The 23,006-nt window shown below is 41.5% G+C and overlaps 1 protein-coding gene across 12 annotated transcripts in view; it reads right to left on the bottom strand.

The window, feature by feature from the left end:
- Positions 1-23,006, bottom strand: part of dst (dystonin) — a 624,072-nt gene that overhangs the window by 38,993 nt on the left and 562,073 nt on the right. For all 12 annotated transcript variants that reach the window (XM_060852081.1, XM_060852129.1, XM_060852093.1 and 9 more), the window contains 6 exons: positions 20,199-20,358; positions 18,304-18,498; positions 16,935-17,063; positions 11,535-11,678; positions 10,132-10,320; positions 7,769-7,895 (listed from right to left, as the gene is read on the bottom strand). In XM_060852081.1, coding sequence (XP_060708064.1) covers positions 7,769-7,895; positions 10,132-10,320; positions 11,535-11,678; positions 16,935-17,063; positions 18,304-18,498; positions 20,199-20,358 — 944 coding nt within the window. The remainder of the gene's footprint in view (positions 1-7,768; positions 7,896-10,131; positions 10,321-11,534; positions 11,679-16,934; positions 17,064-18,303; positions 18,499-20,198; positions 20,359-23,006) is intronic.

Here is a 23,006-nt window from a genome sequence, read left to right as displayed (position 1 = left end):
TGCCATTTACTGTTTACTTCCCTCCTGCATTAGATCTCCCAAAATATATCACATTTATCCTGAATAAACTCCACCTGCCATTTCTGCACCCAAGTCTCCAGCCTACCCATATCCTGCTGTAGCCTCTGGAAATCCTCCTCACTGTTGAAGGAGCTTTGGTCAGTTGCTGCAGACAGTACATATTATTGCCACAGTGTGCGCAATGGTGGAATAAGTGAACATTTAATATGAAGAAAGGTTGAAAAGGTTAAGTCTATTCCATTGGAGGTCAGTTAGTTCAGTTGGTTGAATGGCAGGTTTGTAATGCAGAGAAATGCCAACAATATGAATTCAAATCTCACACTTGCTGAGGTTACCATACAGGACTCTCCTTTTCATCCTAACCCTTGCCTGAGGTGTGATGACGCTTAGGTTAAACCACCACTAGTTGTCCCATTCTAACGAAGGAGTAGCCCTATGGTCTATTAAGACTATGGTGACTTCAACTTATTATATCCACTGAAGTTTAGGACAAGAAGTGATCTTGCTGAAACATAAGCAATCTTAAGGGGAATGGCCAAGCTATCAGGAGGATGCTTCCTTTGGAGGGTAAAGTAAAACCAAGAGTCATGGTTTACGGATACAAACAAACGGTGTATGGCAAGGAGGATTTTATTTTTTCTCTCAAAGAGATGTTAAGCGCATGGAATCATTTTCTCCAAAAAATAGTAGAGGCTAGTCTTTAAAAGTCTGTGTAAATCTGAGTTGGATAGATATTTGATAGTCAAGGGAATCAAGGATTATGGGGTTCAGAAAGTAGAGTTGAATCAACAACCAGTTTAACTGTGATCTTGTTACTGTAAACTGTGAATCATTCTCGATGCAGAGGGGCTGCCTAAGAAAGAGCAATGTTGGAGCAGGCTTGAAGGGTCAAATAACCTACTTCTGTTACTATGACAGAAGAGGTGTTAATCAAGTGGCTGTTTTATCCTGGATAACAACACTCCTCCAGACAAGTACAGAATATTCCTTCACACTTCTGATTTGTAGATGGAGAAAGAACTTTCTGGCGACAGGGGATGAGTTACTCACTGCAGAATTCTCAGCTCTAACCAGCTGCTGTAGACACAGTATTTATATGGCTGAAAATGTGTTGCTGGAAAAGCGCAGCAGGTCAGGCAGCCTCCAAGGAGCAGGAGAGTTAACATTTCAGGCATGAGCCCTTCTTTAGGAATGAGGGAAGTGTGTCTAGCAGTCTAAGATAAAAGGTAGGGAGGAGGTACTTGGGGGAGGGGCGTTGGAAATGCCATAGGTGGAAGGAGGTCAAGGTGAGGGTGATAGGCCAGAGTGGGGGTGGGGGCGGAGAGGTCAGGAAGAAGATTGCAGGTTAGGAAAGTGGTGCTGAGTTCGCAGGATTTGACTGAGACAAGGTGGGGGGAGGGGAAATGAGGAAACTGGAGAAATCTGAGTTCATCCCTTGTGGTTGGAGGGTTCCTAGGCGGAAGATGAGGCGCTCTTCCTCCAGCCATCGTGGTGCTATGGTCTGGCGATGGAGGAGTCCAAGGACCTGCATGTCCTTGGTGGAGTGGGAGGGGGAGTTGAAGTGTTGAGCCACGGGGTGGTTGCATTGGTTGGTCTGGGTGTCCCAGAGGTGTTCTCTGAAACATTCCGCAAGTAGGCGTCCTGTCTCCCCAATATAGAGGAGGCCACATCGGGTGCAGTGGATGCAGTAAATGATGTGTGTGGAGGTGCAGGTGAATTTGTGGTGGATATGGAAGGATACCTTGGGGCCTTGGAGGGAAGTAAGGAGGGAGGTGTGGGCACAAGTTTTGCATTTCTTGCGGTTGCAGGGGAAGGTGCTGGGAGTGGAGGTTGGGTGTGGACCTGACGAGGGAGTCACGGAGGGAGTGGTCTTTTCGGAACGCGGATAGGGGAGGGAAGGGAAATATATCCCTGTTGGTGGGGTCCGTTTGGAGGTGGTGGAAATGACGACAGATGATACGATGTATATGAAGGTTGGTGAGGTGGTGGGTGAGGACCAGTGGGGTTCTGTCCTGGTGGCGATTGGAGGGGCGGGGCTCAAGGGCGGAGGAGCGGGAAGTGAAGGAGATGTGGTGGAGGGCATCGTCGATCACGTCTGGGGGGAAATTGCGGTCTTTGAAGAAGGCGGCCATCTGGGTTGTACGGTATTAGAATTGGTCCTCCTGGGAGTAGATGCGGTGGAGACGAAGGAATTGGGAATATGGGATGGCGTTTTTACAGAGGGCAGGGTGGGAGGAGGTGTAGTCTAGGTAGCTGTGGGAGTCAGTCGGTTTATAGTAAATGTCCAGCCTGAGCTGGGGTAGGGCTGATTTCAGGGAATGTAGGTAGTGGCACATGGCTGCAAGTGTGTAGAGAAGGATCCGGAGGGAGGTCTGTTGCTGGAGGCTTCAGATTTGTTGTAGGTACTGGTTCGTGAGCTGGGGTTGGGCTGTTTGCAGGGATTAATATGGCTGGTCCAGTTCAGTTTCTGGTCAAACCCCAGGATGTTGACAGTGGGAAATTCAGCAATGGTAAAGTCATTGAACATCAAGACACAGTGGTTGGATTCTTTTATCTTGGAACTGAGCATTGCCTGGCACCAATGTTACTTGCCGCTTGTCACCCAAGCCTGGATGTTGTCCAGATCTTGCTTCTTATGGACATGGATGGCTTCAATATCTGAGCAGTTATGACTGGTGCTGAGAATTGTGCAATTATCAGCCCCTTCTGACCTTATGATGAAAGGAAGGTCATTGAGGAAATAATGATGATGCTGGGGCAGTTACTTTCACCTTGAGTTCAACTTTTTTTGTCCATGTTTGGAACAAGGCTGAAATGAGCTTAGCAGCAGAATGACCTTGGTTAAACCCAAATGCACATCAGTAAGCAGGCTATTGCAGAGAAAGGATTGCTTGATATCAATAGACAGTCGGTGCAAGAGTAGGCCTTTCTGGCCCTTCGAGCCAGAATCACCATTCATTATGATCATGGCTGATCATCCACACTCAATATCCTGTTCCTGCCTTATCTCCATAACCCTTGATCCACAATCTTTAAGAGTTCTATCCATCTCCTTCTTGAAAGTATCCAGATACTTGGCCTCCACTACCTTCTCGGGCACAGCATTCCATATATCCACCATTCTCTGGGTGAATAAGTTTCTTCTCAACTCTGTTCTAAATGGCCTACCCCTTATTTTTAAACTGTGTCCTCAGATTCTGGATCACCCATCAACGGAAAGATGCTTCCTGCCTCCAGAATGTCCAATCCTTTAATAATCTTGTACGTCTCAATCAAATCCCCTCTCATCCTTCGAAAAATCAAGTGTATGCAAGCCCAGTCACTCCAATCTTTCAACGTATGATAATCCCACCATCCTGTGATTTGACCTTGTGAACCTACGCTGCACTCCGTCAATAGCCAGAATGTCCTTCCTCAAACTTGGAGACCAAAACTGCACACAATACTCCAGCTGTGGTCTCACCAGGGCCCTGTACAACTGCAGAGGGACCTCTTTGATCCTGTACTCAATTCCTCTTGTTACGAAGGCCAGCATGCTATTAGCTTTCTTCACTACCTGCTGTACCTACATGCTTGCTTTCATTGACTGAAGTACAAGAACACCTAGATCTCGTTGTACTGCCCCTTTACCTAACTTGACTCCATTTAGATAGTAATCTGCCTTCCTGCTCTCACCCCCAAAGTGGATAACCACACATTTATCTACATTAAACTGCATCTGTAATGCATCCATTCACTCACTTAGCTTGTCCAAGTCATCCTATATTCTCATAACATTCTCCTTACGTTTTATTCTGCCACCCAGCTTTGTGTCCTCAGCAAATTTGCTAATATTACTTTTAATACTTTCATCTTACAATGTATATTGTAAACAGCTGCGGTCCCAGCACCGAACTTTGTTGTATCCCACTGGTCACCACCTGCCATTCCGAAAGGGACTCGTTTATCACTAATCTTTGCTTCCTGTCAGCCAGCCAATTTTCAATCCAAGTCAGTATTTTGCCCCCAATACCATGTGCCTTAATTTTGCTCACTAATCTCCTTTGTGGGACTTTATCAAACGCTTTCTGAAAGTCCAGGTGCACTACATCCAATGGCTCTCCCTTGTCCATCTTCATAGTTACATCCTCAAAAAAATTCCAGAGAATTAGTCATGCATGATTTCCCCTTCGTAAATCCATGCTGACTCTAACCTATTTTGTTACTGTTATCCAAATGAGTTGTAATTTCATCTTTTATAGTTGACTCCAGCATCTTTCCCACCACTGACGTCAAGCTAATCCATCTGTAATTCCCTGTTTCCCTTTCCCTCCTTTCTTGAAACGTGGAACAACATTAGTCACCCTCCAATTCGCAGGAACTGATCCTGAATCGATAGAACATTGGAAAATGTATCAATGTGTCCTTGATTTCTAAAGTCACCTCTTTAAGTACGCTGGGATGCAGACCATCAGGTCCTGGGGACTTAGCTTTCAGACCTAACAGTCTATCCAACACCATTTCCTGCCTAATATAAATTCCCTACAGTTCATCCATTATCCTAGGTCCTTCAGTCACTATTACATTTGGGAGGTTACTTGTGTCTTCCCCAGTCAAGATAGAACCAAAGTACCTATTCAACTCTTCTGCCATTTCCTTGCTCCCCATAATAAATTCAGCCATTTTTGTCTTCAAGGACCCAATTGTAGTCTTAACCATTTCTTTTCTTTTCATATACCTAAAAAAGTTTTAGTATCCTCCTTCATATTTTTGGCCAGTTTACCTACGTATCTCACTTTTTCTCCGCATATTGCCTTTTTAGTTATCCTCTGTTGCTCTTTAAAAGTTTCCCAGTCCTATAGCTTCCTGCTCATCTTTCCTATGTTATACTTCTTCTCTTTAATCTTTATACAGACCTTAACTTCCCTCATTAGCCACAGCCACTCCTGTCTCCCCTTATGATTTTTCTTCCTCTTTGAAATGAGCTGATCCTGCACCGTCTGTATTATATCCAGAAATACCTGCCATTGTTGTTCCACTGCTATCCCTGCTAGGGTACTCAAACATTGAACTGTGGCCAGTTCCTCCCTCATAGCTCCCTTTGTTCAACTGCAATACTGACACTTCCGATTCTCCCTTCTCCCTCTCAAATTGTAAATTAAAACTTATCATATTATGGTCACTACCTCCTAATGGTTCCTTTACTTCGAGGTCCCTTTACTTTAAATCTGTCCTTTCGATAGCACAACAACAGATCCACAACTGCCATCTTCTTGGTAAGCTCCAGTACAAGCTGTTCTAAGAATCCATCTCGGAGGCACTCCACAAACTCCCTTTCTTGGAATCCAGTACCATCCTGATTCTCCCAGTCTACCTGCACGTTTAAAACCCCCATAACAACTATAGTAATACCTTTGCAACAGGTCAATTTCAACTCCTTATTCAACTTACACCCTATATCCAGGCTACTGTTTGGGGGCCTGTAGATAACTCCCATTAGGGTCTTTCTACCCTTAGAATTTTTCAGTTCTATCCATACTGACTCTATATCTCCTGATTCTATGTCCCCCCTCACAAGGGACTGAACATCATTCCTCACCAACAGGGCCACCCCACTCCCTCTGTCTGTCAGTCTGTCCTTTTGATAGGACATATAGCCTTGAATATTCTTTTCCCAGGCCCTGTCCACTTGAAGCCATGTCTCAATTATTCCCACAACATTGTGCCAATTCCCAACTGATCCTCAAGCTCATCCACCTTATTTCTTATGTTTAGTGCATTCATATATAATATTTTTAATTTGTTACTCCCCTCACCCTTCCTATCAATCCCTATTTCACTTGATCATACTGTATGATCCCTCCTTGAGTGTTCTGCTCCGTTGATTCTGTTGTATTTCTTAATTTCTCATATTCTCACTTCCCCTTTAACTTCCTTCTTAAATTTTCAGTTTGCCCCCTCTTATCACTGATTATGACAGCTCCTATCACTATGCTAATGATCGAGAGTAGAAAGATGGAATAGTAACTGGGCCGGATGGATTCGTCCTGCTTTTTGTGGACAGGGCATACCTGAGCAATTTTCCACATTGCTGGGGAGGTATGTTATAGCTATACTGGAATAGCTTGGCTAGGGATACAATTGCCTTTGGAGCTGAGGTCATCAATCCTACCACTAGAATGCTGACATGGTCCATAGACTTTGCTGCATCCAATGCCTTTAGCCATTTCTTGATGTCACATGGAGTGAATCAATTTGTCTGAAGACTGGCATCTGTGATGCTCAGAATTTCAGAAGGAGGCTGAGATGCATTTACACTTTGCACTCCTGGCTGTAGACAGTTGCAAATACTTCAGCCATCTATTATGCACTGATGTCCATCATTGATGGTGATAATGCTTGGAATCTCCTCCTACATTTATACAAACACGACTGAGTGTAACAGGAAGACTGAAGAGAATGAGGTCAAATATGTTTTTCCCTCTTGTTGGTTGCTTATTACTGGTTGCATGCTCACTCTAGCAGTTATGTCCTGAAGGACATAACCAGCTTGAAGTAGTGCGTCAAGCCACTCTTGGTGATGGACATTGAAATTGCCCACTCAGATACATTTTGAGACCTTTCTATCTCCAGTTTTTTTCAAGTGGTGATCAATATGGAGAACACCAATTTATTGGCTCAACAAAGGTGGTTGGTAGTAATAAGCAGGAGGTTTTCTTGCCCTGTTTGACCTGATGCTAAGAGATATTTAGGGCAAAACTTACAGATAGATAACCTCACTGGACTAATAATCTAAAGGCCAAAGCTAAGGCTATGGGGCAAGGATTCAATTCCCAATATGGCAGCTGATGGAATTTATAAATCAGTTCACAAATCTACAAAATCTAAAAGTAATGGTGACCATGAAAGCATTAATATTATGAAAGCGCATCTGGTTCCCTCATAGCATTTGGGGAAGAGCCCCTAACATCCTTATCTGGTCTCACCAGTGTGGGACAAACCCACTGTAACGTGGCTAGCTCTCACGACCCTCTGAACTAGCCCAGCAAGTCACTCTATTCAAGAGTAATCAGCAATAGTCAACAAATGCTGGCCTTGCCAATGATACTCATATTCCATGGTAGAATAAAAAAACACAGTCATGGGGCCAAATTCAGGATTCTCAAAGAAACTCCTTCCTGACTCTACACCACTGTAGTGGGACAGAAATACCTAGGGATGGTGAAGGAAGATTCTGGGATTTTGGCTGTAAGATATAAGCTGGTAAACATCACTAAGTCAGGATGTCTGATTAGTCCATGGAACAACCCTCCCAATTTCAACACAGGACCCCAGGTAACAAAAAAGACTCTGCACAGCCAACTGATATGCCATGTGATTGATACTTCAGATGTCTCAGTCAATGCTGCGTGGTTCATCTGGCTTTACTCTTTGTTTTTCTATAGTTAGGAGTTGAATGGCTTGCCACCCCATTTCAATGGGCAATTATGTATCAATTTTATTGCCGTTTAATCGACTCCAATGATGACCAGACAGGGAGATAAGTTTTCACAAAGCTATTGAAAAGGTTGGAAGAACGGAGATAAAAATTCAAGTTTAATCTGGTCTCTGCCCCTTGTTTGAAGTTACAGTATAATTTAAATGATTTCATTTGCCATCAGCATCACTATTCATGTTACAAAGTTCATGTTATGCTCAAGCTCAAAATGGAAGTCACTGAAAATGAACAGATGTTACAACATCAAAGATTATTTAGATCAACACTTACTTGACCTTCCTTTATCAATAACAGGAATTTGGGATGCAATCTGAGTCGGTTCCGTAGCTTTCCTCTTGTATGTTTTTGTTACTTTATCCACATCTGGCTGCTTTCTGGTCATTTCCTCCATGAAAGACTAGGGTTAAAATTTTTAAAATTAAAACGAGAGGGCATTATTGGCAAAAGAATCTTGCTCCACTTCCCAATATTCTTTCTTCTTATATAGAGGTAAAGTTATTTTTTTTTGTCTCTATTTCTAGGGATAGTTATCAAATTAATTTTCACTGCAGGTCGACAGACAGCAAAAACTACCTTGAGTAAACCCTCTCACACCTTGCGTCTGGTAAAGACTCTATTCCATTTTCCTAACATTCCCATCTCCCGTATCATTTTCAGATGATTCAACCTTTTAGAATAGCGCTTACGATCTGTCTTTTGTTTTTCCTTCACCAAGGAATACCCCAGTGTTTGACAGGACTCTCCACCATATCCATGCCATTTCACCCACCTCTGCTTTGATCCAATCCCCTCACTCCCAAAACATGATAGGATTCTCCTTGTGGACAAAGTGAGATCTGCAGATGCTGGAGTATCAGAGCTGAAAATGTGTTGCTGGAAAAGTGCAGCAGGTCAGGCAGCATCCAAGGAACAGGAAATTCGACGTTTCGGGCATAACCCTGATGAAGGGCTTATGCCCGAAACGTTGAATTTCCTGTTCCTTGGATGCTGCCTGACCTGCTGTGCTTTTCCAGCAACACATTTTCAGCCAGGATTCTCCTTGTCCTCATTTGCCTTTGACATCATCCAACTACCAAAACTGATGTTGTCCTGTTCTCCCTTTACAGCAATCCAAAGTGATCCTTTCCTCTGTAATGTCCTGATCCACTTCTCAACCAACGCAAAACCCCACTCACCTTTCTGACAGCATCTTTGCATGCAAGCATAGGAGATGTGACATCGACATATTTACACTTTTCTTTCTCAATTGCCTAGACAGTGATTTATTTGAACTTCTTTAGTTCATTCACTTTAGCATTCATTGCTCAGCAATCTTTACTGCACTGTCAGAAATCACACAACTCCAAGTTATAGTCCAACAGGTTTATTTGAAATCACAAGCTTTCAGAGCATAGCCCCTTTGTCAGGAAAAGTCAGTGAAGGAGTAGCAGTCTGAATGCTTGTGGTTTCAAATAAACCTGTTGGACTATAACCTGGTGTCGTGTGATTTCTGACTTTGTCCACCCTAGTCCAATACCGGCACCTCCACATCATGATTCTACTTCACTGAACAGACAAAATATAGACTGGCTGACCACTTTGGGGAACAGCTTTCTTCAGTTGTAAGCATGAACCTGAGCTCCTAATTGTTTGTCATTCCAATCCACCACCTTGCTCCCTCTCCTTCTGTCCTTAGCCTGCTATCTTGTTCCAGAAGACCTCAAGGCAAGTTTGATGACCAGCTTCTCATCTTATGACTCAATAATTTTAAGTTCAATAATTTTAGTTTATAACCTCTGCTTTGACTATGTTTTGTTCACACTTATTTCTTCATTCCTTAATTTGCATTTGGTTTGCTGTCACTTTGTAACAAGCTATGCAACCATTCACTTATTATTTGGACACATTTTTATTCTTTACAATCACCTGTACCTTTGGCTTTTGCATCATTTACATCTGTATTTAATCTGCCACTCACTGCGTCACATACGTAACCTTTTCTTCTTACTCCTCTTGCACTTCTAAACCTATTACATTTTCATCTTTCTTCCATTTTGATGCAAGGTTACTGACTTGAAACTATAACTCTATTTCTCTACACTGATGCTGTCAAACCTGCTGAGAATTTTCAGCATTTTGCACTTTTAGTTCAGATTTCCAGCACTGGCAGTGTTCTGTTTGGGAGTTTGCATGTAATGGGTTGCAAGCAGCTGTACTTCACGAGCTCATTCAAAAGGCTAGTCTTCATATATGAACCTAACAGGTAATTTCTGTCAATTTACCTCATCACATGGAATATAGGTTCATGAAATATTTTAAAACCAAATGTTGTTCTTATTAATTGCCCTGAAATAACAAACACACCAACAAATTGATTATATGTAAGCACATGACTGATCTAATGCCTTTCAAATGCTAGAGATGCAGACATCATTACATCACGGAGGACATTTTGAAGCTTTGGTACTCCTGAACTACCCATGTCTCAGTTCCACTTTCCAGCAACTTTGAAAGAACTGTCTGGTGTAATAAATGAAGAAGAATGCAGTATTATATCACCAAGGTAAAACCTACATCAATTGTTAGCATCTTGCTAAGTGTATCTGGATATTATTAAGTGTACAAGCTCAGCTTCTAAGTTCAATGGTGATTACCTGGTGCTCGGCAATAAGTGTTTTGACTTCTTCGATCTCCTGTGGAAGTGATTCTTGGTCTCTCTGAGTCAGTATCGTCTCTGCCCACTGTAACCAGCCCAACAGGCTCTCCAGTAACTCTTGATTAGCAATAACATCTGCGAGGGCTGCTTCAAGCCGCAGTTGATGCTGTTTAGCCCATGCAGTTACCTGATATTTTACAACAAAACAAAATTAGCAAGAAAAAAGAAATCGCTGAAGTTTGGAAAGATGTATTTTTCATTTTTGTTCTTTAACACTGCATTTTAACAATACCAACATGTCAATTGGCTGATTGTAGAAACCTAATATATCATGCAGTTTAAGACTGAAAAGGGAAATTGCCATTTCGCATTATCAGCCCTGTCCTTCCACAAACCATGTATAAACCACCCACTGCAGCTATTACAGAGGAACCTTGATTATCCAAATGTTGATTATTTGAATTTCAGATTATTCGAACAAAATCGCAAGGTCCCAATGCTTGGCTAAACTGTGTTGTCCAGCATTCGATTATCCGAACAAAATGCTCCCCGCTTGTGTCGTTCGGATAATTGAGGTTCATATGTACTGGTTAGGCACTCTCTCAGATCCCATAGACTTGGGAACTGTTTCCCTTCACAAAGTTGGATCATCTGCCTGTGTTACAGTTTACTGTTCATGGTGTTGATTAGTACAGCTTTAGCTGCATACCAGGAAGATAAAGATAATAAGTCTCCACTCTCTCAATTCATCATATGGAAAACATCTTCTCTCAGCCAAGGAGCAGAACAAAATGACTTAGGAAAAAAAACTGTCAAGTCACTCCCACATCAACCTTTCACTACTCATATCAGCATTGGAAGATGTCTGGAAGCAAATGCTTTTGGAACTATCTCGACAATACATAGAGGTTGTGTGGGAAAGATCAAAGAAATGTGAAGGCTAGAACTTGAAACACATATGTATCATTTTGCAGGATGAAATCTGAAGAGATAAAGGATGGCCATTTTTCTTTTTAAATTGTCTTAATTCTTGGGATTCACTGTGTTCAATTCCCCCAAATTACAAAAAGTAGCATTGTCACAATGTTGCAATAAACCTGGAAGAGTGAGACTGGGATTGAGGGTTGCAGTAAAACAGGCAAGAAATCCAATGCTGAAAATCTAAACTCTTTTAAAGTACACGTACATTATGTGCACTTTATTATACATAATTATATTCTTCTGTAATCCATACATATATTATATGCACATGAAGCAAAGAAATAAATTGCAACTAATGAGTTAATATGGTGATTCACAGCCTGGTGACTCATAGTCTAGAACAGTCCATTTCTGTCACATTTGAAAATGATATAAACTGTACACAGCTGCTCAATTACATCCCTATTTCAAGTTAATCACCTCTTCGAATCTGGCTCGGATTATTGTGATCCAATGCTTGATGGTTGTGATAGAGTCTGGGTGGCAGATAGATAGGATAGCTTCTCCCATACCCACTGCTAAATTTAGCTCAATCATCTTTCCTTCCAGTTTCTTCGCAAACTCCTTTTGCAAAAAAAAATCAAATTAGTCAGTGATGTCAGTTTAAAGAACCACTTTAAAATCACCAGTTGCACTCATCAATAAAAATAACTTGGAAATCCAAGTTTAGCATGCTGTGGAAAAAAAAATTAATAACTATCCATAAGGAGAAGAATAAATTTAGTAACAAGATTCATGGTTTGTACCATTCCCTTCAGAAGGCAGCAGCTACAGTTCAGCTGACATGCAGTTGTCCTAGCCATTTGGGCATCTGGGTTAATATGAATTGCTGCACTGCACCTTTGTTACAATAACATAGTACACCAATCTACGTGTGGATCACATGGGATAACTGGCCTGCTTTCACACTGTAGGGATTCTATGGTGATGGTGGTACGTGGGACACTATCTGTCAGGTATGGTTCCATGAGTATGACCATATCAGGCTGCTGCCTGACTAGTCTGTGAGACAGCTCTCCCAATTTAGCATGAGCCCCCAGATATTCCAAAGGAGAACTTTGCAGGGTTGACAGAGCTGTGTCTGCCATTGTCTTTTCAGGTGTCTAGGTCAATGCCAGGTGATCTTTATGAAGCTCTTTGGGATGTCATGAAATTGTGAAGGGGGCTTAATAAATGCAAATGTTTCTTATATTTTACTGTTGCTCTTTATTGCTGGACACTTTCTAATCAATCTATCCAGATATGTTATTACAAGTGGGACATGAACTCAGGTCTCCTTGTCCAGAGATAGAGACACTACCACTGCATAACAAGAACCCTCTGTCAGTCTTTATTGCAGTTTTATATATTTTCTAATCAACCAGTTTTGAAATATTATTCAACACCTCTGGAGCTGGTGGGACTTGAACCTATGCCTTATTCTAACTCACACACCATCAACTCCAAATTCAGTGATTATTTATTCACCATATAAACATCTGTCCCTATCAGTTTTCATATGTATTTATATTGGATTCAAAGTCCCACCACCTGGTGTGTTGGGATTTGAACCCAGACCTCCAGAACATTAGCTAAGTTTCTGGATTAATAGTTTAGAGATAATACCACTAGGCCAACACTTCCCTTGTTTGTCAGTCTTTGTTCACTCTTCTTTTCTACCTGTGGGTCTTTATTACCCTCAGAATTAATTCTAGCAGAGGCGCAACGAGCCTTCTTTTGTGTCTCAGGATTCTCTGATTTTGTGTTCAGTGCAAATCATAACTCACTATTAGATAATAGTCATAGAGTCAGAGAGATACAGCACGGAAACAGATCCTTCGGTCCAATTTGTCCATGCCGACCAGATATCTTAACCTAATCTAGTCCCATTTGCAGCACTTGGGCCCATATTCCTCTAAACCTTTCCTATTCATATACCCATCCAAATGCTTTTTAAATGTTGTAATTGTCCCAGCCTCCACCACTTCCTCTGGCAGCTCACTCCATACACACATCAATCTTTACATGAAAAAGGTGCCCCTTAGGTCCCTTTAAAACTTTTCCCCTATCACCCTAAACCTATGCCCTCTAGTTCTGGACTACCCCCACCCAGGCAAAAAACCTTGTCTTTTTATCTTATTCACGCCCCTCGAGATTTTATAAACCTCTGTAAGGTCACCCCGCAGCCTCTGATGCTCCAGGGAAAACAGCCCTAGCCTATTCAACTTCTCTCAATGGCTCAAATCCTCCAACCCTGGCAACATTCTTGTAAATCTTTTCTGAACCCTATCAATTTCACAACATCCTTCCGATAGGAAGAAGACCAGAATTGCACACAATATTCCAAAAGCAGCCTAACCAATGTGCTGTACAGCCGCAACATGACCTCCCAACTCCTGTACTCAATGCTCTGAAAAATAAAGAAAAGCATACCAACGCCTTCTTCACTATCTTATCTACCTGCGACTCCACTTTCAAGGAGCTATGAACCTGAACTCCAAAGTTTCTTTCTTCAGCAACACTCCCTAGGACCTTACCATGAAGTGTATAAGTCCTGTCCTGATTTGCCTTTCCAAAATGCAGCACTTCACATTTATCTAAATTAAATCCCATTTGCCCTCCTTGAATCAAGATCTCATTGCACTCTGAGATAACCTTCTTTGCTGTCCACTACACCTCCAATTTTGGAGTCAACTTACTAACTATACCTCCTATGTTCATATCCAAATTATTTATATAAATGATGAAGAACTGTGAACCTAGCACTGATCCTTGCAGCACACGACCAGTCACAGGCCTCCAGTCTGAAAAAAAAACCCTCCACCACCACCCTCTGTCTTCTACCTTCAAGCTAGTCCTGTACCTAAATGGCTAGTTCTCTCTGTATTCCGTGCAATCTAACCTTGCTAACCTGTCGACCATGAGGAAGTTTGTTGAATGCCCGACTGAAGTCCAGATAGATCACTCCCACCACTCTTCCCTCTTCAATCCTCTTTGCTACTTCTTCAAAAAACTCAGTCAAGTTTGGGAGACATGATTTCCCACACATAAAGCCATATTGACTATCCCTAATCAGTCCTTGCCTTTCCAAATACATGTAAATCCTGAGCATCAGGATTCCCTTCAACAACTTGCCCACCACCGATGTTAGGCTGACCAGTCTACAGTTCCCTAGCTTTTTCTTATCATCTTTCTTAAATAGTGGCACCACGTTAGCCAACCTCCAACCTTCCAGCATCTCACCTGTGACAATCGATGAAACAAATATCTCAGCAAGGGACTCAACAATCACTTTCCAACTTCCCAGAGTGTTCTGGTGTACACCTGATCAGGTCCTGGGATTTATCCACCTTCATGCATTTTAAGACATCCAGTACGTCCTCCTCCGTAATCTGGACATTTTTCAAAATGTCGCCATCTATTTTCCTACATTCTATATCTTCCATGCTACTCACCACAGTAAACACTGATACAAAATACTCGTTTAGTGTCTTCCACATCTCCTGTGGTTCCACACATAAGTTGCCTTGCTGATCTTTGAGGAACTCTATTCTCTCCCTAGTTACCCTTTTGTCCTTAATGTATTTATAGAATCCCTTTGGAATCTGCCTAATCCTATTTGCCAAAACTATCTCGTGTCTCCTTTTCGTCCTCCTGATTTCCCTCTTAAGTATACTCCTACTGCCTTTATACTCTTCTAAGAATTCACTTGATCTCTGCTGTCTATACCTGACATATGTTTGCTTATTTTTCTTGACCAAAATCTCAATTTGTCTTATGTGCAGGAGCACACAGTAATTTTCAAATGTTGCTGCACTACCCACTATGGTCTGATTCAGTGCATTTTCAAAAAAAAAGCTTCAAAAAAACATCTTAATTAACCAATTTCTGCCAAATCAGACCAAACCTCATGAATGAATGGATTAGCTTTAAAGTCACATATTCTCAAATGAGTACAGTGAAAAGTTTACATTTGCCGCATTACAGCACCACTTTAATTATTAGACACAGATACTTAGATCAAATTCTTAGGAAACAAAAGAAAATAAGAAAAGTAAAAGCAACTTTAAAAATCTCAGGCAACTTGCTGGAGGATTGTCTAATTTGCTCACTTTATTTCAGCTATACAGGGCTTTGAGGAGACCACACTGGATTAGTTATGGTAACAAATGGGCTATTTGGAAGGTTAGGGTGGGATATGGAGATCAGCATAAATTTAAGGGGTCATGGGGAATCTGAGGGAGTCAGGAATAAAGCTGGAAGTTGAGGTTTAGGTATATTAGAAGCCTTTTGGGAGGATGGGGGGAGAAGCATGTCAAGCCCTTGGGAAGATCAGACAGAAATTAGAAGAGTCATGGAGGTTAAGGATGAGGTGATTTGACCTACATGGCCAATCACAGGTACTGGGCAAAATGGCTGAATGAATCCAGTCCTTGATTCCTGATCCAAAAGTCCTTCATTTCGGTTTAGTGGGCAGGCTTCACCAAGGCTAATGTCAAATGTTAATTCATGAACACAAAAGGGGACAGTGGCCTTGGAGTGAGTTCATCACCCAACTCCTGCACTGCCTCCACCAAAACTGAAATGGGGAGAGTGCAGTCGGTTTCAGAGTTTGATCAAATTACATTCCATCCACCCAATATCCACCTGCTTTTTGGGGTTAAACTGTCCTCTTGTTGTCTTAATGAAATATTTCATGGATTCTTACATTAATAGAACCAAATGGGGACCTACAGCTTACAATGAAAACAATCATTTACATCCAACTTCCAACCATACAACAGTTCTTGAAAATAAACAGAACACAGGATCTAATCTGAATTCCATGTGTTCTCTCAAAACCTGACTTAGGACCTAACAGGATACAAAAATGCATCAACTCCTATCATACGTTGCTCCTTGTTAGGGATCCTCTTTGTCTAACATGCATTCAAGTATCATATAAAACAATTGCTCAACAATCCATGAACAAGAATTAAAAAATTGAATCATGCTTTGGTTTCTGTAAGTACTTAAATCCCGCCCCCACCTCATTTATCTTCCAGTACCTCATTTTGTTGGCCAGAACCATATGCTATTTCCTGACACAGAGTGGAGCCAAATCATCTTCAGAATTGTTCTGAAGAAGTCACTGCATCAGAAATGTTAACTTGGTTTTCCTCTCCAGAGCTGCTGCCAGTTGCTCTAAGTTTATCAGCAATTTCTGTTTTTGTTCCTGATTTCCAGCATCTGCAGTTCTTTCATTTTGCTCGTTCCCAATTCATCTAGTGCTATTCAGTAAATAGAGCTCAGAACAATATCCCTCAAACTTTGCTTCTCTGCCAATAGTCACGCTCTAAGTTCACAACTAAGGTACCAATGTCGAGGGGGTGGAAGTGAGACTGGTGTTCCAGAATAAGGCACCAGGACAGAAAAGAAAAAAAATGGGAACAGAAATTACATCCAGGGAACATCCAATGACATCCTACCCATCAGTGAAAGATTGCTGCAAACTAGAGTTGAAAATGTCAACATGCTGTGCCAATGAATCAATCGTTCCCAACCCGAGATGGAACAAGGTAGACCAACTGCCAGTAAGACTTTCTAGACACGCCCTCGCAAACTCTCCAATATCTATTACCACTGACACCTTCCTCAAGTATTACTCGGTAGGAACGATTTTCCCTGAAAACCTCACGATCGTTGAGCTACACACAAGTTTATTGGCAGCAGTAATTTAAATCATTTTTGTAACTTAATTTATTCCAAAGTCTAAACACAATGCGCTTAGATTTGTTATTCACGACCATTATGATTTATACAGCATAAATTTTAAAATCCTATGTCCAACTTCTTTCCTACCTTGTGCTGCTCTATAAGCGCACGCAGGGCTTCATCGTCATCTGGAAGAACGCCATGGAAACGAAGAGTTTGTTCGGCTTCAGCCAACCACTCCAGCAACACATGCACTGCAGAGTGAAACTCTTCAGCCTGTAGGTACAACATATATTAGATTAGATTACTTACAGTGTGGAAACAGGCCCTTCGGCCCAACAAGTCCACACCGACCCGCCGAAGCGCAACCCACCCATACCCATACCCTTATATTTACCCCTTACCTAACACTACGGGCAATTTAGCATGGCCAATTCACCTGACCCGCACATCTTTGGACTGTGGGAGGAAACCGGAGCACCCGGAGGAAACCCACGCAGACACGGGGAGAATGTGCAAACTCCACACAGTCAGTCGCCTGAGTCGGGAATTGAACCCGGGTCTTCAGGCGCTGTGAGGCAGCAGTGCTAACCACTGTGCCACCGTGCCGCCCACAATATCTGTCAGACCAGTCACAAGCTGGCAGCCAGAAGATAACATGGACCTTTAAGTTATTTCAATTGTGAACAAGAACAGGAGAGAAGAAAAATAAATGAGTTTCAAGAAAACTTGCTTCAAACTGAATGCTCTGAGTTGGTTGAAGGTTCAGGTGGTTAAATACACTGTGTGACTTGAAGAAAGATCTGAGGGTCATTCTGTGGATGATGTGAGTTTGGGTTTGACAGTTATCCTGGTGATCATTTTAGGTCATGGATAAAATTAAAATCATCTGAGACTGACGGGGGTTTTGTGTGTGCATCTGGTGTGAGATGAGACTGCATCTAGTTTTGGCATGTGTGCCTTGGAGTTGATGTAGGTTTATGGATCTGGATATGGGATATAAAAAGGGAAACCTATGGAAGACTGTGGAGAAAGAGTAAGCCAGGTTAACTTAAACGGATAGCTCTTTCAGTTAGAGCCAGAACAGGTGCGATGGGTGAAATGACCTTCTTGTGTGTCATGAGATTCTAATTCAACTGCAACCAATCTATGATCCTCAATAGAAATGTACAAGTACCCACACACACACCCGCACATCCCACTTTCAGACACATTCATATATCCAATCACTCCAGAAATATACACCTAGTCACATTCTATTCACAGAAAACTACACAGCGCCACACCCCTTTCTCAGACATACATCCACACCCCCAGCCCCAAACCCCTATATCTCACCTCCATCCATCCATTCACATCCACATTAGGTATCTATACTCCATCTGGCTAACACACTAAGGGTCGAGTGATTCTGCAATAGTGAAAGGACTACACTTTCAAGTGGGCAAAACAACATATATAAAATGGAAAGCTCCATTTTCTTTTTATTAGAGTTTATTAGACTCCAATCTTTTACCTGGTTCAGGGCTTGCTCTAGTCGGGCTTGTTTGGAAACAGAGAGGGCACAGACAGTTTCCCAGCGAGTACTGAGCTCTTGCATCTGCACCTTGACCCAGGAGGAATCATCGCGGCTGGCATCTACTAGTTCACGGGCAGAGCGTTTGAGGGCTTGGACACCGCTGGTCCGTTTACCCAACTCCTTCTGAAAGACCTACACAGAAAACAATCCCATTATTATCCACTCAGGGTTGTTCTTCATGACTGAACACCCTGTATAGGTCAACACAGTGTAATGAGACCAAGGGTAATCACTGAACACGACTGGAAAAAAATTACATACATGGTATATGAAAAACAGCATCACACCTAAGTGCCCCAATTCAACATGGTTATCAATGAAATGTAAATGAATGACATAACAATTAGACCATAGAAATAGGCCGCTAAGCCAACAAATCCAAGCCACACACTGTGCTCCACATAAACTTCACAAATGTATCCTCCTATTCATTTTTCCTCATATATTTGCTTTAGTTCCCATAAAGGCAGCTATGCTATTCACCTTAACTCGCCCTTCAATGTCATATTTTGTATTGACTGCATTTGCCCGCTCCCTACTTAAACTCCACAACAATGCTTCCTGATTTTCAACACAGGAGAATAGGTTATTTGTTAGCACTGTGATATAAAATACACATTTGTATTGAGTGGAAACAAAATTTTCAAGGATCTATAAACCATCACCATTTCAAAATTCCCACACGTGTTATCAAATCTCCCACAGTCTCTGCTCTCTGTCTGTGTAACCCACTTTAGTTCGTCAATCCTTAAAAATCACTGTATTGCTTGAATGTTTGTGTATCCCTAATTCTAATTGCTACAACACTGGTGACCTTTTTGTTTAAAAAGACGATTGGGCATTAAACTCAAATGGCCTTCCCAAACCTCTGCATTTCATGTCATTAACTCTCTAAGAAACCTACCACGTTGACAAAGCTTTTGGTCACCTGTCCTAATATATAGCTTAGTGACGATTCTTTTCCTAATCACTCATGTGAATGTGACTTTCATCCTTAACTATGTTAAAGTAGCCATTTAAATGCACAGATTTGTTGTAATGAAAGGGGTTTGTCAAATTTTAAACTGGCAATTGGTTATTTAAGGTACTAGTATTAAAATCAAAATAGAAGAAAGATAAACTATCGATACTACAACTCTTCTAATCTGTGAATAAATTAACAGATGACCTCCTCCTGTCCTCTTCAACTGAGAAGTCCCTGAGTAAACAATCATGGCAATGCTGACAAGTGTTGCCTTATTTAAACAAAAACAATAGAGAGCTTTGTGGAGAGATTTTCCACATGATCCACCCTAAAGTTGGATGTAAGGGAGAAGTGGTGGGGAGGGTGAAGTAAGAAGAGAAATAGTGTCCTTATTCACAGATGGTTCTGCCATTCACAGTTTGATCCTTTCAGCTGACATGATTAGGATTTCAAGGTTGATTTTTAAAAATACAAACATGGGGTTTATTGTCTTTTCTAAAAATACCATATTTTACAAGATCTAAACTCAGATTTTATGCAAGTTCACTGATAAATTTGATCTATTTTGAAATATCTGAAAGAACCAGCTGGACTTTGAGCAGCAACTGAACTCTCAAGTTTGGCAGACAGACATTTCTACAATGCAATCAACAAATTAACTTGTTGAATTAAGTATGATGAGTCACTCAAGGAGATCTGGATTCTGTAAGTTATTTTTGATTGATTAATTCAGACAGTTGCCAACGGAGGCTGTGAGGCTTGGTTGGAGGGTGGGGTAGAGGGAATGTGTGGTGGTGGAAGATAAGTCAGAAAAAGAACGAGGGAGAGTAATTCTCACCGTCATACTGACGAAAATAATTTCCAGTACCTTGTGAGCATCAATCAGGTTCATCACCAGGTCGATGTCCCCATGGACTGGCTGATCTTCAGCCAGCATGGGTTCAATCTTGTACAGCCAATCAATCAGAGCTTGCAAGGCATCTGTAAATTGGCCTGAGAACAGAAGCGCTTCCTCCAATTTGTTCTGTCTGAAATGGAAAGGCAGAACATACATGCTAAGATTAGGCAGTGACAGACACAGCTGAATCTTCTTCAAACTTAAAACCACAAACAGGAAGCTTGGCTTGATAGTTTGAAAAGCCACTCCAGTTACCTCCAGCATCACTCACAACATGCCTTCAAAAATATTCGCTAAAAAGTGTAAACAACCAGGGCTGTTGCAAGTTAAAAATATCATCAGGGCTCTCTGATGGGTCAGTGTCAGAAAGGACTTTGCCAAGCATAACACCAAACATCACAACCTAGGAGTATCCAAAAATGTAGTTCCAGTTTGCACTGTGAGAATGTCTGCCAGGCAGGAAGGTGAAATCCCAGAATTAGTCACCTGACCTGAAGCTGAGAATAAAGTTTTCAACCCTGAAAAGGTCTGAAGTGGCCTTTGTTGGAAAGTGAGCGTTGACGGTGGGAAGGGATCAAGAACAGGCTCCAGGGCTGTGGAAATACTCACATGAAGAATTTCTACTTGGGAGCAGGGTGGTTCTTTTGAGTTGACAGAGCACAGTACTTCAGACAGCTTGTCCATTCTACACTCTGCCACTGGAATGGTGAAATCAGCTGTAACATGCAATGGGGGCCAATCTCTTAATTACCTATCTTTACAACACACCACGATCATATGCTCTATTTACTGCGTCCAGGAGTGGAAAAAAAGAGGGAAAATTCAAAAGGTGCAATATACTGAAAAGAATCTTAACACTTTAATGAATGCAGGGATCAAGACTGTATTTGTTATATTCAATATTTACTTTCTGGTTAGGAAATTAGCTTGGAGAGTTTTCAAATCTATAACTGAGCAGTGTTTTTAAGCCAGCAATTATCTGTTCTATGAACCCCATGATTTGGATGTGAACATAGGATGTGTATAGTTAATATGTTTGCAGGTGACACCAAAATTGGAGGTGTAGTGGACAGCAAAGAAGGTACCTCAGGGTACAATGGGATCTTGATCATATGGGCCAATGGATTGAGGAGTGGCAGATGGAGTTTAATTTAGATAAGTGAGGTGCTGCATTTTGGAAAAGCAAATCTTAGCAGGACCTATACACTTAATGGCAAGGAGTGTTGCTGAACATAGAGATTTTGGGAATGCAGGTTCATAGTTCCTTCAAAGTAGAGTTGCAGCCAGCGAGGATAATGAAGAAGGCATTTGGTATGCTTTTCTTTATTGGTCACAGTATTGATTATAGGTGTTGGGAGGTCATGTCGCGGTTTTACAGGACATTGGCTAGGCCATTTTTGAAATATTGCATGAAATTCTGGTCTCCTTCCTATTGGAAGGATGCTGTGAAAATTGAAAGGGTTCAGAAAAGATTTACAAGAATGTTGCCAGGGTTGGAAGATTTGAGCTGTAGGGAGAGGTTGAGTAGGCTGGGGCTGTTTTCCCTGGAGAGTCAGAGGCTAAGAGGTGACCATATAGAGGTTTATAAAATCTTGAGGGGCATGGATTAGATAAATAGAGAAAGTATTTTCCCTGTGGTGGGGAGTCCAGAACTAGAGGGCATAGGTTTAGGGTGAGAGGGGTAAGATATAAAACAGACCTAAGGGGCAACTTTTTCATGCAGACGGTGGTCCGTGTATGGAATGATTTGCCAGAGAAAGTGATGGAGGCTGGTGCAATTACAGCATTTAAGAGTATCTGGATGGGTATATGAATAGGAAAGGTTCAGAGGAATATGGACCAAGTGCTGGCAAATAGGACTAGATGAGGTTAGGATATCTGGTCGGCATGGACAGTTTAGACCAAAGGGTCTGTTTCTGTGCCGTACGTCTCTCTGACTCTATGTATCTGCAACATGGCATTTACCAAAGGACATCTAATTGGCTTGGTTAATAAGATTTTCTGCTCATAATAAGTAGACAGCTGGAACATATCACAACATTCAACATTAGTCTTAAGGTAGTTATTTCATATGAATCACTTCATATTATCAGAAAAAATATACATTATAGGAATGAAAACGTTTGCTTCTGTCATTTCGAGAATGTCAACTTCAATAGCAACAGGAAACAGCTTTAAGTACTTGGCATCAATTTTATGGCCTTTAAACAGCAAGGCATCATTAATTGCAAGCATTTTATGAATGAGGCACTAATTCACGGCTTTTCAAAAATGAGCTAGGAGCATGACACTGTGGAGTTCATTCTAGTGATCTTAACACAGAGCAATATGGGAACAATTGAATTAGAAGCTAAGGGGTGAGAGTTTTTTTTAATCATTGCCAGATTGGACACATCAGCATATAAGTGAATAGAAGTTTTACTCTCTCCATGCAGCAGAATCATACAAAATTTCTTTTTTTAAACTTGTCGCCATTCAAGCTTAAATATTTTGGACATGTATATGTGATACTTCACACTAACCATAGAAAAGTGTCCCTTTAACATATGACATGGCAGAAATTGAAGTATCAATTGCAGAGACCAGTATCCAGTACTAAGAGACCAATCACTATTAAGTCACCAGAGGCCACTTGGATCCTGGGACCAATTGTCTAGGATCATTTACATTTGCCTTCTTGTGACCAAACTATGATGTCATTTGACAGTTCCTCATTCATTCCACTATTACCCTGGAGAATAAGATATCATAGAAATAACATGAACAAATCAGAAACTC

The sequence above is a fragment of the Hemiscyllium ocellatum genome, chromosome 3 (genome assembly GCF_020745735.1).
Source record: "Hemiscyllium ocellatum isolate sHemOce1 chromosome 3, sHemOce1.pat.X.cur, whole genome shotgun sequence".
Lineage (NCBI taxonomy): Eukaryota > Metazoa > Chordata > Chondrichthyes > Orectolobiformes > Hemiscylliidae > Hemiscyllium > Hemiscyllium ocellatum.
The sequence above is the reverse complement of the archived record's forward strand: the minus strand, read 5'-3'. Positions and strand labels throughout refer to the sequence as shown.